Source organism: Miniopterus schreibersii (assembly GCF_964146895.1).
Source record: "Miniopterus schreibersii genome assembly, chromosome: 12".
In the NCBI taxonomy this organism is placed as follows: Eukaryota; Metazoa; Chordata; class Mammalia; order Chiroptera; family Miniopteridae; genus Miniopterus; species Miniopterus schreibersii.
In genome coordinates, this window is record NC_138112.1 from 69841452 (window position 1) to 69858264 (window position 16813).

General features: G+C 57.9%; 3 protein-coding genes across 4 annotated transcripts in view; 2 read left to right on the forward strand and 1 right to left on the reverse strand.

Moving 5' to 3' along the window:
• The first annotated feature begins 53 nt into the window (after positions 1-53).
• On the forward strand, positions 54-7156 carry RAB1B (RAB1B, member RAS oncogene family). Its single transcript, XM_081155507.1, has 6 exons — positions 54-162; positions 1759-1831; positions 2103-2198; positions 2312-2407; positions 5501-5632; positions 5724-7156. The coding sequence occupies exons 1-6, from the start codon at positions 149-151 to the stop codon at positions 5916-5918; spliced, it is 606 nt and encodes a 201-aa protein (XP_081011633.1). The 5' UTR covers positions 54-148; the 3' UTR covers positions 5919-7156.
• A 773-nt stretch (positions 7157-7929) lies between these two features.
• On the forward strand, positions 7930-13849 carry CNIH2 (cornichon family AMPA receptor auxiliary protein 2). 2 transcript variants are annotated; one of them, XM_081155509.1, is made up of 6 exons: positions 7930-8235; positions 11878-11946; positions 12386-12433; positions 12674-12786; positions 12887-13030; positions 13218-13849. In XM_081155509.1, exons 1-6 carry the CDS (start codon positions 8155-8157, stop codon positions 13243-13245), a joined length of 483 nt encoding a protein of 160 aa, XP_081011635.1. In that variant the 5' UTR covers positions 7930-8154; the 3' UTR covers positions 13246-13849. The 2 variants fall into 2 exon arrangements, with proteins under 2 accessions (XP_081011635.1, XP_081011636.1); XM_081155510.1 differs by having other exon boundaries at positions 8143-8235; positions 11878-11972; positions 13218-13844.
• Positions 13850-14120: 271 nt separating this feature from the next.
• YIF1A (Yip1 interacting factor homolog A, membrane trafficking protein) overlaps positions 14121-16813 on the reverse strand; it is a 4141-nt gene continuing 1448 nt past the window's right edge. The window contains exons 4-8 of the mRNA XM_081155508.1: positions 16765-16813; positions 15298-15355; positions 14991-15146; positions 14426-14519; positions 14121-14323 (exon numbers count right to left, since the gene is read on the reverse strand). The exon at positions 16765-16813 is cut by the window's right edge and continues 30 nt beyond it. Of these exons, the coding sequence (XP_081011634.1) occupies positions 14177-14323; positions 14426-14519; positions 14991-15146; positions 15298-15355; positions 16765-16813 (504 nt within the window). The 3' untranslated portion in view covers positions 14121-14176. The remainder of the gene's footprint in view (positions 14324-14425; positions 14520-14990; positions 15147-15297; positions 15356-16764) is intronic.

Below are 16813 nucleotides of genomic sequence, written 5' to 3' on the forward strand. Positions count from 1 at the left end.
TCCGAGAAGCAACGCGGCGAGGTCCCAGTCGGGACCGTTTGCGGCTGCGCGTCGCGGGCGGGGCCTCTGGGGCGGAGCGGCCACCATCTTGGAACGGGAGGCGGAGCAGAGCCGACTGGGAGCGACCGAGCGGGCCGCCGCTGCCGCCATGAACCCCGAATAGTGAGTGAGCCCCGCCCGCGCCGTCCGGCGTAGCCTCGATCCCGAATACAGGGCTGTATGCTTACCGAGGTTGTCCGGCCCGGGTCAGGACTGCGCGGCGCCCCCACATCCGGGTCCCTCTTCCGCTGACCTCCCCCCCTCACATCCGGGTCCTGCCCCTCCCCTGGGGGCCCCAGGACCCCTGCTCCACACCCCGAGTTCTTGCAGCCGGGGGCACCACTTGGAGCCGGAGGGACTGGCCCTACCAGGCCGTATGGGTCAGTTGAACCCGCAGCCCTGGCCTCTCCAGGCCTCAGTTTCCCCACCTGGTTGGAAGTGGCGATCTGGGTGCTGACAACGGTCTCAGCGTTATGGGTACCTCACCAGATGGTTCTTGGCCTCGGTCCAGACTCGGGCCCTTTAGGTCGCGTCGGAAATCCTTCTGCTCGTCCTATTCTCCCGGAATCCGGTTCCTGGGGCTCGCCCAGGGGCTGGTTAGACGCGGGAGGCCTCGAGGCGCTGCCGCTGGTCCTCCCGCTGCTGCTTTCCCCCTGCCTGAGTCTAGCTGCCCTGCCGCTCCAGCGACCGGCCCCTTCCCGCCCTCTCCGTATATTTGCGCAGCCCTCAGCGCCACCGTCACACCCCTTCCCTTGGCTGTCACACTGTTGGTGAAGTTTAGATGAATGTAGCATTCGCTTCCCCCACTTCCAGTGGGATTCTTTTCCTCAGCCTCTCCTTCTGGTCACTCCCCCTAGGGGTAGGTGGCCCACATCTCTGTCCCAGACTTCTCATTGACTGTTTTCCCCAAGTGTCAGTTATCTTCTTCCTCCTCTGCCACTTCCTTTTTCTCCTCCAGATCCAGCCTCAGGTTTCCTTGGGGAAGGGTGAGGTTCTGAGCTGGATTATAAGGGGGATTAGAGAATGGAACCGCCAGGCTCTCGCTGAGACTTTGGAGTTAAACCTGGTTTCCAGTCTTAAAGTTAACAGCTATGTAACTTAGGGCAAGTCACTTCCCTTCTCCGAACTCTGGTTTCCTCATTTTTTGGGAATAGCAACCCACTTCACTGGACTTAAGTGAGAGGAAGCGCTTGGAATACGTAGCACAGGGCTGGGCACAAGTAGGAACTCAGTAATTTTAACTGCTGTCTATTATTATTGCGACCTCTTCTTAGAGGCTTCATACCACACTCTTTACATAGTCACTTAACAAGCTCTAGGCTGGGCTCTGGCTTCCATTTCTGGGGCCTCCCCTGCCAAGACAGGTACACAGTACAGGCAGGTTCCCTAAATAGTCCCTACTGGACTCCAGACTAAGGAGTCTGTCAGGAATCAGGGTAGGATACCCAGCTCTGTCACCTAACTTTTTGTGATCTCAGCAAGTCATGTCCCTCTTTGTGCCTCAGTTTCCTTCTCGGTAAAGTGGGAATTCATACTCAGGCCTTTGGGCCATCTGTGTTATAGGGGGTGATCTGCTCTCCCCCTCCCAGGACTTGTGGGTCACCTTAGTACTCTGAACTGAGGCATGCCTCAGTGTGGGAGACTGCTACAGCTATGACTCCAGGGTGATGGCAGTGGGCTCCCTACCTTCCCTCACACCTTCCCGTCCTTTCTCTCTAGTGACTACCTGTTTAAGCTGCTTTTGATTGGTGACTCGGGCGTGGGCAAGTCATGCCTGCTCCTGCGGTTTGCTGTGAGTAAGAAGTCTCCCATACATTCATCTGGGTTTCTGGCTGGTGGCCGGAGGGAGAAGGGGCAACCCAGAGCACAGTAGTTGCAAGACCTGGGGGACCAAGGATGAAGTTGCAGGACCTGCCAGCAATATAACTGACTGAACAAGGGCACATGGCTGGCAAATTGGGTGCAGTTAGGAACTTTGCTGGGGCAGGAAACTTGAGGGAGGTTTTCCAGTTGGGCCTCTGGTCTGTTCGCTCAGGCCATCTCACTGGCCCCCGATCTTCCAGGATGACACATACACAGAGAGCTACATCAGCACCATCGGGGTGGACTTCAAGATCCGAACCATTGAGCTGGATGGCAAAACCATCAAACTTCAGATCGTGAGTGTTGCTCTTCCCAAAGTCCCTGATGCAGAGGCATCCACCATGGAAGGGGAGGGGCTCTGGGCATGGAGCCCAGGGCTGACCTGCCCTTCTCTCATGCTGTCTTATAGTGGGACACAGCTGGTCAGGAGCGGTTCCGGACCATCACTTCCAGCTACTACCGGGGGGCTCATGGCATCATTGTGGTGTACGACGTCACTGACCAGGTACTCCTGGGCTCACCTTCCCCAGCTCTGCTTTCTCAGCCTCAGGTCTTTGACTCTGGCTTCTTTTTACCCTTCCCATCCTCTCTTCCTGATGTGGCATGGAAAGAAGACTGGACTTGGACTCATTTCACCAAGGGGGAAATAGTGCAGAAACAGATCTTCCCAAGGCCCTGCTGCAGGGTCTTGGCAGAGCCAGGCCTCATCCTTCCCCTCCAAACCTGCCACCTTATTTTAGCCCTTCGAGGTACCTATGTTTTGAAAAGGTTTAGTCAGTTGATTGGTTGCTGTGCTGGACCATGGCTTCCTGTGTGAAAACACTAGAGAAGCAATTAGAGAGCCTTAGGCAAGGAAGCGAGGGAGCCCTGCACTCTGGGCCCAGTGTGAGCAGAGGTCTGGGAGCCCGTGTCTGTTGTGGCAGCATTAGTCACATGTCTTTGGCAGCAATGTGATGTTAACAACCAGAAATAGTCCCAGCATACCTTACAGTTGACAGAACCTGTCACAGTCTTTTGATGTTGTAACAGTCTAGAGGTCTGCATTGTGTTCCCATTTCACAGGTGAGATGGGTCAGAGTAGTGAAGAGACCAGCTCAGAGTCCTGCATCTGGTCACGTGGCAGACAGAAAGCCTACGTCTACTGATTCTACCTACTTTGTTCTTTCTGCCAAACCTTGTTGCTTAGTGGGGACCAGGTTCTGGGGACATGGAGATGCTTCCTTCAGCTTCAGGCCAGGAGGAGTCCCTGTCTGAGGGGCAGCTGGGCTCTTCGGCTCACCAGGGACTTGTGGTGGTACCTCCTGGACAAGCTGTGGGTGAACTGTGCTCCACTCAGACAAAGGTCACCAAGGACCTCTGAATGCCAAATACTGTGACCTCATTCCAGTTCTCGCCCAGATTGACCTCTCGTGGCTTTTAACTCTGTTCTCTTTCCTATCCTTAAAAAGTTGACTATCTGTAGCTCTCCCAGCTCCTGGTGCATTAGATTCTCTTTTCAGTGGCTTTTTATTGGTTCATCCTGTACTGTCCCCATAACCCCATAGTTTGTGCTTCCTGACCTTGCCCCAAGCCCCCTCCTGACTCTCCCTGCACAGTTTTGGCCACTTTGTGGTTTGGCTGCTGTCTGATATTCTGTGATACCTACTTCTAAACAGCTCTCACTGTAGATCTGTGTCCTGCGTCCCGTGGGTACTTTTTGTCTGCATTCTTATCTTCACAGCATTACCCAGTGGACTAAGGAGTGGGGTCCCCATTTTCCTGGGGAGAAAAGACGCTTGAAGAGGTGTTAAGTAACTTGCCCATGGTCTCACAGCCAGGAAAGGCAAAGCCAGTGTTTGAATCCAGGGTTCTTTGCTTTCAAGCACACCTTTCCTGCTCCCAGACAGCCTCTCCTGAGCTCCAGACCATCTACGGAACTCAGTGTATCCAGCTCTGGCCTCACCACCTCTCCCTGAACTAGCTCTTGGATCCCTGTTAGCCTGACCAGAAAACTCTTCCCTCCCCCAACCAGGGTCCGAGGTCCCCTCTGTCGTCCCCATCGTCTCTCTCAAATCTGTCTCTCCCTAATAATAGCAGTGATGGGATAATAGCTCCTTCTAATTAAGCGCTTGTTATGACTCAGGCCTACATTCATTATCTCATGCTCACCACAACCCCACTGGGAGGTACTGTTTTATAGAAGTGAGGAAACTGAGGCTCAGGTCAGGTGACATATCTAGGGTCACACAATGAATAGCAGAGCCTGGGCTTCACCCATGATGGTCTCACTGGACCCTGTGCTCTTCCCTGCCTCAATCCCTGGCTCAGGGCACAGCCTCTCTTCCCTGGATTATTCCAGCCACCTCCCAGTTGGTCTCCATCTTTTTGCCGCTCTGATCTGGCCTCTATACTGCTTCCAGGACTATCGTCGCAGAACACAGGTGTGCTCCTGACACTCCTTCCTAAGAAAACCACTGCTGGCTCCTAGTAGTCAAAGGCACAGCCAGGCTAAACCCCTCCACTCACTGGCCTTCCTCCTCGCCCTCTCCTTCCCTGCTCAGGGCCTGTCCCAGCAACATTCAGCTTCTCCCCACTTTCCAAAGACATCATACCCCTCTCATTCTGTGATCTAGCATATGTCGTCTCCTCCCCTTGCATCTTTCCCCGCCCCTTCACTTGCTTTCATGCAAGGCCAGCTTCTCCCTGCAGGTGTAGGTCAGCTGAGCCTCCCAGGCAGAAGTGGTCCTGGAGTGCCACAGCTCCTGCCTCTATCCCTGCAGCGCTCATTACCCTGTCTTGCCATCGTGTGTGTCCTGGTCTAGTCCTCCCTCTCCCAAGTACTTTAGGGAAGGGCCCAGTTATCATTCCCTTCTTTGTCCCCAATGCCCAACACAGGGCCCAGCCTGGGACATGGCAGGAGGTGTAAGTTTGAACCCTGGTGATATCTATCCCCAGGCCTCTGGCCCCTATGAGGGGAAAGTGGCTCCAGCTCTAGCACAACCTGAGAGTTCTGTCCTTTCCCACATGCCAGGGGTGGGGGGTGGGGAATGGCAAGTTGCCAGGAGAACTCAGTAAGGAGGCTGTTGGTGCCAGAAGTAGGAGGAATGTTAGACTCTGTTTCCAGGATACCTGTCTCCCTCATAGGCCAGGGTCTCCGCTGCGAGGACCCTTCACCTGCCAATGGGCTCTAAGACTTCAAACCTTAAAGGGACTCTTAAGGCCACTGTGAAAATTTTATTTCTGCTAACCTGTTGCCCTCTGTCTCTGTCTCTTCTGGTCTCTCTTCTGATGTCATTTGCTCCCCACATGTGGTTGAACCTTTTTTTTGTCTCACAGAGAGGCGAGCAGCTGCAGGCCTTTAGGCCTAGGCTGTGTAGGTGTTATGGCTGTCAGCAGACAGCTAGGGCTGGGCTGGGGCTGGCTTTGGGGGTCTCAGATGGAGGAAGGCAGGGAGGAGAGCTAAGCCTGGAGGGAAGTGCTTCCTGTGGGTCCCTGAGACCAGGGTTCCTGTTCCTCTCAGGACCCAGGGCCGCCCCTTCCCTTCAAAGCCCTTGCTCTCCAAGCCTAGGATAGGCGTGGGAGTTGAGAGCAAAGTAACTTTTGACCCTGGCTGTTCTAGGAGTCCTATGCCAACGTGAAGCAGTGGCTACAGGAGATCGACCGCTATGCCAGTGAGAGTGTCAATAAGCTCCTGGTGGGCAACAAGAGCGACCTCACCACCAAGAAAGTGGTGGATAACACCACCGCCAAGGTGAGCAGGGCTGGGCTGGGCCTCCCAGGGTGCGCTGGCATTGACTGCCTCTCACCCCTTGCTTCCCTCTTCTCTCCTCTCCCCTTGGCAGGAGTTTGCAGACTCTCTGGGCATCCCCTTCCTGGAGACCAGTGCCAAGAACGCTACCAATGTTGAGCAGGCGTTCATGACCATGGCTGCTGAAATAAAAAAGCGGATGGGGCCTGGGGCTGCCACGGGGGGTGAGCGGCCCAACCTCAAGATCGACAGCACCCCTGTGAAGCCAGCTAGTAGCGGCTGTTGCTAGAAGGGGCACATGGGGTGGGACAGGAGGGGCACCTTCTCCAGATGATGCCCTAGAGGGGGCAGAAGGTGCCTCCCCCTCCCAGGGCATTTGAGTCTGCGGCTTTGCGGTGTCCTGGGCTCCTCATCTCCCTCTGGCCCATCTGCCTGCCACCCTGAGCCTTGGTTCTGCCAGGGCCCCCAAGGGAGGACACCAGGGCCTGTGGCTGGGGTGGGGGTGGGGGCTTGCTGTGCTGCTGCCTCTAGGTAACTTTAAAAGACCCTACCATACATTTTTCTTTGGGATGAGGGCTTCGTCTGTCTCCCTCCCCCACCTCCCATGGATGCTGCAGTGGGTTTCTCCCCTTCCCCTTCTTTTCTCCTCCACCCATCCCTTCCCCAAGAGCTGAGGGCCTCCCTGGCCTCTACTGCCCCAGCTGAAGTCAGTGCCTGGGGCCAAGAATAGGACCGGGGGAGCAGACCTCAGGACGGGCATGGGGGCTGCAGGGCCCCGACAGCCCACCCTTTCCCCTCCTCCCTACCTCTCCTCCCGCCCCTCCCACACTCACAGCTCCAACTGTCCAGCCGCAGTGAGGTCTGAGCACATCTAGGGCAGGTGGGCGGGCAGCCGAGCTGGGCCTGTGTCTTACGCCTAGAGGGAGCCTGCTCTTGCCACCCCCTGCCCTGCAAGTGCCAGGCCCATGTGCTGCCTGCCCACCGTGCCCCTTTGTCCCCAAGGCAGGCGGAGGTGGAAGGCTCACGGTGCCAGAGGCCAGGCACCAGCCTTAACCCTCACTCTGCCAGCCCTCCTCCGTTTCTCTGAGGCAGCGCATCCGGCTTTTTCTCCCCCTTCCTTGGAGTTTACCAGGGCAGATCCTCATCCTCTGTTGCTACTTCTCCTCTGGGGAAGGTGGGTGCAACCCAGGGTTGGGGGCCTCTCTGCTCACCCCCTCCCACCCAGGATCCTAGCCCCTGGCCCCTTGACATAGCTTCTTCCTGCAAAAAAAAAAAAAACCACACCTTTGGTCTCTACCTGAGAAGCCATGCCCCTTGTGCTGTCTCTCTCGCCTGTCCCACCTGTGCCCTGCCTTCCAGCTTGTATTTAAACCTCTGGGTTGCCCCTTGGGGTGCCCCCCACACCCCCAGGTTCCCCTCTGGTGTCATGTCAGGCATTTTGCAAGGAAAAGCCACTTGGGGAAAAGACAGAAAGGACAAAATAAATTTCCACTGGCCCTCCGGTGAGCTGAGGGTTTTTGCAAGGAAGTTGTGGTGGCTGAGTGTGGTCTGTGATGGGAGCCGCCTGGAGGTGGGGGATGGAACTGGAGCCCTGGGCTTGATGGGCGCACAGGGGTCTTGGCTTGGGCTGTGTCCAAGGGTTGCTGTTCAAAGTCCTTGACCCACTTCCCGAAGCCTGGAGAGCTGCGTGCTTGTGCTTCTGTGGTCTCCCCAGGGCCCCCAACACGGTTCCAGCAGTGAAGGAGGCAGGCAGGCGGCCATCAGCGAGTACCTGGTGCACCAACACCTGCCCAGGCACACAGCCAGGATGTGAAGTTGGGCAACAGCTGGGGGCCCCAGACATCTTGCCCCATTGGGCCTGGCCCACATACCTTCGAGGCCTCTGGTTCACCCCCTCTGGTTTCACTGGCTTCAAGCCAGGTGTTTCTGCCCCTTCGGAAGTGACAAGTGTACAGTGACAAGTGCTTCACACTTAAGACCTCTTAGTATAGCCTCCCGACTGTGGGTGAGACCCGAGGGTGAGAGCAGGGGTGTGTGCTGATCCGAGGGGACCTAGTGTGGTTGTGGCTGTGGTGGGTTCCTGTGTGCCACGGTGGGCGGGCGGAGGGGCGGAAGAGGCAGAGATGGGCGTCCCTGCCTACGTGTCCCTGAGGTTGGGTGGGTGGTGGCACCCGGGCCAGGTCTGACAGGCGGCCGGGCTCACCGAGACCCAGCCCCGCCCGAGGCCGCTGGCACGCGGCCCCGCCCCCGGCTCCGCCCCGCCGGCTTCGCGGGCTGGAGAGGGAGCCGCGGGCGAGGGATCGCAGGATGAGCGATCGGGGCCCGGGCAGTCGGCAGCGGACACGCCGCCTGAGCCCACCGGCCTGCGCCCCGCGGCCCCGCGGCCCCGGCCCCGGCCACGCCGCCAGCGTCCCCCGAGCCCTGCGGGCCATGCCCGGCCGGCCCTAAGCGCGGGCCGGGGGGGCGTCCGCTTGCGCCCGGGCCCCGCGCTGGCGCCCCCCGGGCCGCCGCCTGGGGCGGGGGCCATGGCGTTCACCTTCGCCGCGTTCTGCTACATGCTCACCCTGGTGCTGTGCGCCTCCCTCATCTTCTTTGTCATCTGGCACGTAAGGCCGGGCAGGGGCTGGGGCTGGGGGCTGGGTGGGGGCATGGGGCGCACGGAGCGGAAGGGGCCCCGAGGATGGATGGTCTCAGGGCCCGGGGAAACTTGGAGACTCCTCTCCGCTCTCCCCTATCGTCTGGCTTCTGTTGGCCCCCATTAACACCCCCACCGTCGGCTTCCTTCGCAGGGAGGCCCCCCTTCCTCCACCACCCCCGCCTCTCTGTGGGTATGTCAGTCAGTCCCTGACCCCCTTCTCTTGCCCAAGCAGCCTTGGGATGTGGGGTGGAATTCTGGGGTTCTTGCTTCTTTATGCTCCTACCCCCCCCACCACCATCCAGTTGCCCCCGTTTCCGTCCAGCAGTTTGTCTGTCTGCTCGCCCCCCCTTTGTGGGTTTTTCCAGCCAGAGTGATGGAGCTGGTTGCTATGGCAACTGCATCTGTTTACAGGACCCACAGATCGCAGAGCCCATTAACCCTTTCCCTTCCAACCCCCTCCCTGACCCAGCAGTGATTGGCTCTAAGCAGCCCCAGAGACCTGCCCCCCACCACCAGCTCACCTTGGGTTTCCCTACCCCTCCTGTGAGGGCTTCCCCCCACCAGGTTTCCTCCCCACTTTCCAGCTTCCCTCCTCTTCCCGCCCCCGCTTTCCCCTTTGTCTGGTGTTCTGTTCCATTCTCTCTGGCCCAGCCTCACACCTGGCCCTTGAGAATCTCCACTTCTCACTCCTTTACCCTCATTGCCCTCCTTAGAGAGGGTCCCTCTCCCCCTCTCTGGGGCCCTCTCAGTGGTGCCCCTGCCTGGCTCCCTTCCTCTCAATACTGAACTATCAGTCAGCCTTCAGCTCACTGGGGCCTTCAGCCCCCCTCACTGCCCTCTCTCCACCTCTGTCCCTCCTCGGCCCCCACTTGATCCCCTCCCACAGCTGACCCACCGCAGCCCGGGCCCACTCAACTCGGCATCCTCTGCTGGCACTTCTAGTACACGCCTCCCCGATCTTTTCCCCCTCTGGGGGTCCCTTTACCTCCTTCAAGTCCTTCCCTGTTCCCCCTTCCTTCGTTCTTCTCACTTCCTCCCCATTGTCTCACCTGATTCTTTCCTGGTCTCCCCACTTCCTCTCTCCTTGCTTTTCCTGGGACCTGCTGCCTGCCTGCTCGGTGGTCCTCCCCGGCTCTTGACCAGTCTCTCCTTTGCCATCCCCTGCGGCCCCCGCTGCCTGTCTCTTACATCAGAACTCCATGGACTCAGACTGTCTCTCCTGTGTGAGGAGTGAGCCCCCCAGGCACCTTCACACACACACTCCATCTCCAGCCCTCCCTCTCCCCGGCTTTGTCTTTCTCTCTCTCTGGGTCTCTCCGTTGCTTTATCTTTCCCCTCCCCCTTTCTCTGTTCTCTTTCCCTCCCTCCATTCCCCCTGGATCCATCTTGATCTCTCTGAGTCTCCTATTTCATCTGAGCCTTTGACCGTCCTATGGGGTAGGAGCAGGGGAGGGCTGGGGTCCTGAGGACTGGAAGGAACTGAGGCTGGGCACACAGAGCTAACCAGCTCCTGGGAGAAAGGCTCCTGGAATTCAAGAAACCCCTTGTGGGCCCCTCCCTATCCAGAGGCCTCCCACAGTCCCTATGTGAGGGGGGTCCCTGTCCTTAGTGGGTCCTCAGAGAAGTCCTCCATCCAACTAACTTGCATCCATGCTTCCTGAGAACCAGTTCTGGGCAGCTTTGGGGAGGTCAAGGGTAGTAAGATTCAGGCTTTGCCCTGTGGGGCTCCCAAGCTGGGAGAAAGGGCCCAAGCTTTCTCCACAAATATTTATTGAGCACCTACTATGTGTCAGACGTTGTATTGGCTCAGCTATCTAGCTGGGTGATCTTAGCAAGTCCCTCATTCTGAGTTTTGTTTCCTGGTTGGTAAAATGGGCTTGTAGTGTGTACGTTACAGTGCCCAGAGCAGGGCCTGCTCAAGGCGTAGGGTAGGGACAGGAGGTGTGGTCCTCAATCCAAATTGGTAAGAACTAGAACCTTCCAGGGCAGGACCCCCGACCTACCCTACACCCTGAGCCCAGGCCCAACTGGTCGCTAGGCAACCCTGATGGTGAGTGACGCGTGTCAGCTGTCACCCTGGGGGATTGTTTGTTCCAGGAGGCTGAGTCAGCGCCAGGCAGCCTAGGGGGTGGGAGGCGAGACACCCGCCTCCTGCTGGTGGTGCCAGCTCTGGGGCAGACAGACAGCACCCTTCCACTCCCTGCTGGACCCTGTTGCTGTGTCTGGCAGGCAGGTGGCTGCCCAGAGTCAATAGGGAGTTGGGGGTGCTGCTCCAGATGGTCCCATCTCCCTCCAGGAAGCCCATGTTCTCTCCCTCCCAGCCATCTGGGGTCGGCTGCTAGGGCATGGCAAGGCTGCTGCTGAGGGGAAGGGACCCCAGAAGGCTCCTCTGCCAGCCTTCATCCCATGCCAGTTCCCCCAGGTCTGTCCCCTCAAACACCTGCTCCCCCCAAGTTCGCCATCCCAGTGAGGATACTGCCCCACCAGGTGCGCTAACACCCAAAAGCACCTTGGGCCCCTCTGCCTCCACTCCCTTGCTATTCAAGCCCTCTGGAGCCTGGCTTCTAAATAGCTCTGGAATCCATCCACACCTCTACATCCCCACTGCCACTCTCTTCACTCAGATCACCATCAAGGAAACACTCTTAACAGTCTCTTCATTGGTCTGTCCTGAGTATGATAAAGTGGTTAAGGATTTTAACTCTAGAGTCTCAGTTAGAACCCTAGCTTGCCACCAACTAACTGTGTGGCCTTGGACTAGTCACTTAACTCTGTCTCAAGTTTCCTCATTTGTAAAACAGAAATGATAATACCTACATCAGGTTGTTGCAGGCATCAAATGAATTCAGACAGAAAGCCTGCTGGCATAGAGGAAGCATCATGTAGGTCTTGGCTGGAACTCCTAGCCAGTTTGTAATTCCTGCTCCATCAATTCTGCACCAACCTGACCACCCCACTCTGCTGCATCATACTCCTCAATGGCGCCCCATTACTTTCATGTTAAAGTCCAATCATCGGGCCCAGCCTCGCAAGGCACATGTGTGGCTCTGCCGACCTCTCCAGCCCATCTTTCACTATTTTATTTCTTCCCATTCGCCTCACACTTTCATTCTAGCCCTGTGGAATCTGTAGCTTCCTGAATATTCTCTCAGCCCTCTGCCTTTGAACCTGCTGTTCCTGCTGAGACACTCCCTCCCATTTGTTCACCAAACACCTATTCAGTTCAGCTGGAACCCCACATCACCCCCTTACTGGGTCAGGCACCCACTTTAGGCTCTCCCTGTGCCCTGCAGCCCTGATCACCCTGGAATGTAGTCACAGTTCTCCCAAGCTCGGGGTTCTGCCCGGGCAGGGGCTGTGTCCCAGGCCTCTGGGCGTTTTGGATGGAGGCATCGCGGACATGGCCTGTATTGGGCATCACTAGGGCTCATTCCAGACTATTGTGTGACTTTGAGCCAGGCCCTGCCCCCCCCCCAGGCCTCAGTTTCTCCACCTTTGCAGCAAGCTCCATCTGGTATGGCCCCATGTATGAATTACTGACCCACAGAAGGACGGGTGGGGGGCCATAAGTAGCTGCTCCAACCTTGACAGGCACACACCCCTCCCCTAGATCATAGCCTTTGACGAGCTGAGGACCGACTTCAAGAACCCCATCGACCAGGGGAACCCAGCGCGGGCAGTAAGTGATACATGTGCTGTGCCGAGGTGTGTCCGTCCGTCTGTCTTTCCATCTGTTGTGGGCTAAGGGGGGATGGGAAGACGGGGGGGGGGGGTGTGGTGGGGGGAAGTGGACCGGCTGCCTTGCCCCTTCCTCTCTCTGTTCCCACCCCCAGAAAACACCTGGCGCGGGCTCAGGGCTCGGGTTGCTCCTGGTGGGGCAGCCGTTGCCAGGCTCTGTGCCGTTGCCGTGGTGACGCGGGTGAAGGTCCCTCCATGGTGACGGTTGCCATGGGGATGGTGCGGCTGCTTCCCTGCCAGCCGAACCTACAGAGACTGCTCTGGGGCCCTCTGGCGGCCATGCGCAGGGCGTCGCAGAAGTAGGGGAGGGTGGAAGGCCATCCCGACGCCTGCGCCTCCACCGCCCCTGTCCCCATCGCGGCTTTTTCCTCCCCCTACAGCGCGAGCGTTTAAAAAACATCGAACGTATCTGCTGCCTCCTGAGGAAGGTCAGTGTCAGGGTTGGGGCAGGAAGCTCCTAGCCCAACTCAGCCCCGCTTTCTGTGACCCTCCTCTGCAGCCTGTTTGATCTGCTCTGCTACCTGGGAGGGAGTGGGAGGCTAGAGGCCCTTTCAGTTCCCAGAGGTCATGGCGGGCGGGCAGTTTCCAAAGCCCAGCTCCCCTCCATGCCCTTGAAACTTGGGTTTGTCCTGGCACCTGGCCACTGACCTCTTACCCTCACTCTCCAGCTGGTGGTCCCAGAATATTCCATCCACGGCCTCTTCTGTCTGATGTTTCTGTGTGCGGCAGAGTGGGTGACCCTGGGCCTCAACATTCCCCTCCTCTTCTACCACCTCTGGAGGTGAGGGAAGCAGCTGCCTCAGGGAGGCTGAGATGGGGAGCAGGGGCAGGAGGGGGTGGGAGCCTGGATGGCGGGCACTCAGGCCCCTCCCTCGCCCCAGGTACTTCCATCGCCCTGCGGATGGCTCTGAGGTCATGTATGATGCAGTCTCCATCATGAACGCTGACATCCTCAACTACTGCCAGAAGGAGTCCTGGTGCAAACTCGCCTTCTACCTGCTCTCCTTCTTCTATTACCTGTACAGGTGAGGCCCTGCCCACAGCAGTCAGGGAGGGATGCTCCAGGCACCATGCCTTCAATCCCAGGAATGGTTGGGCTCTAAGTTCCTGCCCTTTGCCCTTGAGGACTGAGAGCAACCCAGGGTGTGACAGGGTAGGCAGCCAGTTGCTGGGCCCGCTCAGGACTCGGCTTACTGCCTTGTCTTCCCACAGTATGGTTTATACACTGGTGAGTTTCTAAGGGGGCAGCCGGCCAGGGAGCGAGCCCAGAACGGACCGGACGCCTGTGCACCCCCAGCCCTGCTCCTCGGCCACAGAGGCCTCCGCCCTGGGGAGGGAAGGGGCACTGGTGCCCCCAGCCTCCTCTTCACCCCCCCAAACTGCTGCTGCGGGGACCTCCCGCCTTCAGAGCCCAATCCCCTTGGACTAGGGCTGGGCAGAGCTCTACATAGGGCAGGAGCTCCTCTGCCAGCCTGTGGGCATGGCAGTCAGTCCTGGAAAGGGTAGAACCTCCGGCCTTGTCCATTTCAGGGGGGACCTTGGGCCCTGCCAAGGGGCAGGGCTTGACCCTGGAAGTTCTGGGCCACCTCCCTTGATCCCACTCTGAGGCTCCCCCTGCAGGTGGGGGGGTACCCACACCCAGAATGAGCAGGCTCAGCAGGGGGGCAGTCCCACCCTTAGTCTGCCCTCTCCCCTCCCCCAGACTCCTTCCTGTCCCCACTTGCTCCAACCCCAGCCCACCCTGTCTCTTGGACCTATTTTCTATGTTGCCTGGAGGAGTCCAGCACCCCCTCCCCGGCCATTTGTGACAAATAAGAATAAACTACTGCAAACACATGGGCCCCAATTCTGTTCCTGAAAGGCTTGAAGAGATGGTGCAAAGGGACTGTATAAGGGACAGCCCTGAGCTAAACCTCCAGCACAGCTAGGTTCACCCCAGATAGATCAGAGGCCTTTGAGGTCTCCTTGGCAGCTGCCCCCTTCCATTGTCACTTTCCCAGACACAGACAAATAGCTGTCTTCTGGACAGTCCCAAACCTGTTCCCCGGGACACTGCAGAGGCCCAGAGGTACCAGCAACTCCCCCTCAGGCCCCAGAAACAAGGGTCAAACAAAATCAAAGAAATCAAATCTTCAATGTATGGAAAAGTCAGTGCCAGCAGGGGCCAGGGGTCACCGGACCAGGTGGAAGGTCAGCCAGTATATGATGAGGGGCTGGAAGGCTGCAGCTCCCAGAGTCAGGTAGAGCTGGAGACGCTGCCGAGCGGCCGGAGCCCCCATGCCATCAGGGCCCAGGGCTGCTGTTCGCAAAGAACGTGCCTGGAAGAAAGCAGAGCTGAAGCTGAGTGGAAGAGGGGGTGGGGGGAGGACTCATCCCCAGCTCTGACCTGGGGAAGAGGGGCAGAGGCAGCCTAGACTCACAATGAAGTACATGAGTGCAGACGAAGTCCAGGCGAGTGCCACGTAGTAGCCATCACTGCCGAAGAGCAGCCCTGTGAGCACACTGAGGATCATCCTGCAGGGCCGGGAATGAGGAGAAGGCTGGAGACCCCCCCAAGGCTCCAGGCCTGAGACTGACCCCACCAGCCAGGGCCCAGAGCCCAGCATAGACCCCACCCACCACCACTCAGGACCTTTTACCCCTAGTTTGCCCCCACAGGGACCTAGACTCAGAATGAATCTGGAAGGCCCGAGACTCAGGTCAGGACCTAGATCTGAGGCCTCCTTCACCACCCGAGCTCGAGGTCCTTCTCCCCTGTGTTCCCAGGGTAACTGACTACATTCCCAACCTCCTGAACACTACTACACAGTTCCTGAAGAGACTGCTGGAAACAGCTGGGTCCTCTATAATAGAGGAGATAGAGGCCGAGAGAGGGGCAGAGACACGTGCAGGGTCACTATTCCAGGATATGGCTATGCAGGCCAGGAACCCAGGGCCACAGAGCCCTCCCAAGGCCAGCCTCCCACCTGGCTCCCAGGTGCTCACCCGACATATTTGTAGCCGCTGTAGGCCAGCAGGTGGAAGGTGCTCAGGTCACTACGCACGGTGGCCAGGTAGACGCCCAGGAGCAGGGCTAGCACCTCCAGCACGACCCACACCAGTGCTGTGCTTGCACACAAACCCAGCACCTCTGGGGAGAACCTGTGGCCATGTGGGGGTGGGGCGGGGGAAATTGAGAACCAGCCATCCTGTGGCAGGGGTGAGACTGGGCTGGGAGTGGGTTTGGAACCTGGCACAGATCCCCTAGGATGCTGTGGAGAAGAACAGGAATGGGGAAGAGGTTGGCACTGACCTTTTCTGAATGCCCAGTGCCATCCCAGCCAGCAACACATAGGTGATGAAGGCCATTGCTGCCAAGAGCCAGAGAGATGCCATCAGCCTGGTTTCCTCAACCAGAGCCCCTCCCCAGCTAGGCATGCGAGGCCACTGACACCCCTATCTCCCCCTCATATTTCCTTCCCTGCATATCCCAACCTGGCCAACCTTCACATTCAGCCCCTCAATGCCCTGCCTGGAATGCCTTTCCCAGCTCAGCCCACTCCCCCTATGTAAATGCCAGCTGGTCCTTTTCTCAGGATCACCAAGCCACCTGCTACCCTGTCCCTGGCTAGGAAACTCACCAAAGTTTCCTGCTGCATCTCAGAAACTACATCACTGGTCAAGGCTATTGCTCATCCTAGGCCCACAAGCAGGGGCCAAACTGATCTTAGGAAAGACTATAGGGCCTAAGTGCAGGTTGGGTGGACTACCCAGGCTGTTCCTGGAGTCCAGGCCCTGAAGATCACCTCGCTGCAGCCAGAAATTCTGTCTGGGCATTGGTGCTAGCTACAGCTCTGGCCACCCTGCCAATGCAGAGCGCTCCACGTTTAACTGTTTTCACAAAAGCTCAGAGCCAGTGGGAGCTGGGCTTTCAGAGCTTTAACTCATCAGTCCTGTCCTCTAATCCCTTGAAGCACCGGAACTGATGTGCCCACCAGAGGGCAGTGTCTGGAGTCAAGAAACCAGCTCCACCACCTGTAAGTTGGTGACTTCAGATACTCAAATCTGAGCCTTGGCTTCACCATGTAAAATGAGAATGGAGTTCCCAACTTACTCAGTGGTCCTGAGAGGGAAGTGGAACGAAGGATGGAAGAAAAACCCATGTCCCTCCTGGGGCACCTGGGCTGGCTAGCTGCCCTCCCGGCAGCTCCTCTGAGGGCTGGCCTGGGCACTCACAGAACAGAGAGGAGTCAGCCACAGCAAAGTGTGGGCAGCCTGACTGTGCCATGTGAATGAGCAGTTTGGGAACTCAGAAGGGAAGGGATGTTTTAGCAGGCCTCGGGGGACGAGTACCAATGGTGATAACAGCTACTATTTACTGCACACTTCCTATGGGCCAGGTGCTGTGCTGAGTGCACGTCACCTCACGGCGTCTCCATAACAATCTTTTGCAGTAGGCACTGCTGTTATTTCTGTTTTACAGAAGAGTGAAAGCCAGCCTGAGGCCCCACAGCTAGAAGGTTCAGGGCCAGGTCTAAATCCAAGGCTTCAGGCTGGGAGGGACACAGTCCAAGTCAGGAGGGAAGAAGGTGTCAGAAGGTGTACCCTGAGGTCACTGAAGGCACACCAAGGAAGCTCCTTACTGGCCACCCTGCTGTCTACCTGGTGTCTAGTGACCACCACACACAAGCACCAAGAGCAGATGCTGAATCAACACATGAACCTCTCCTCATTGGTATCTCAAGTCCCTCCACATCCCGCAGCCCGGTCAAAGACTCACTGGGAATATAGAGGTCAGGGGCGTTGAGGTCTTGTCGCGGGGGCAGAGG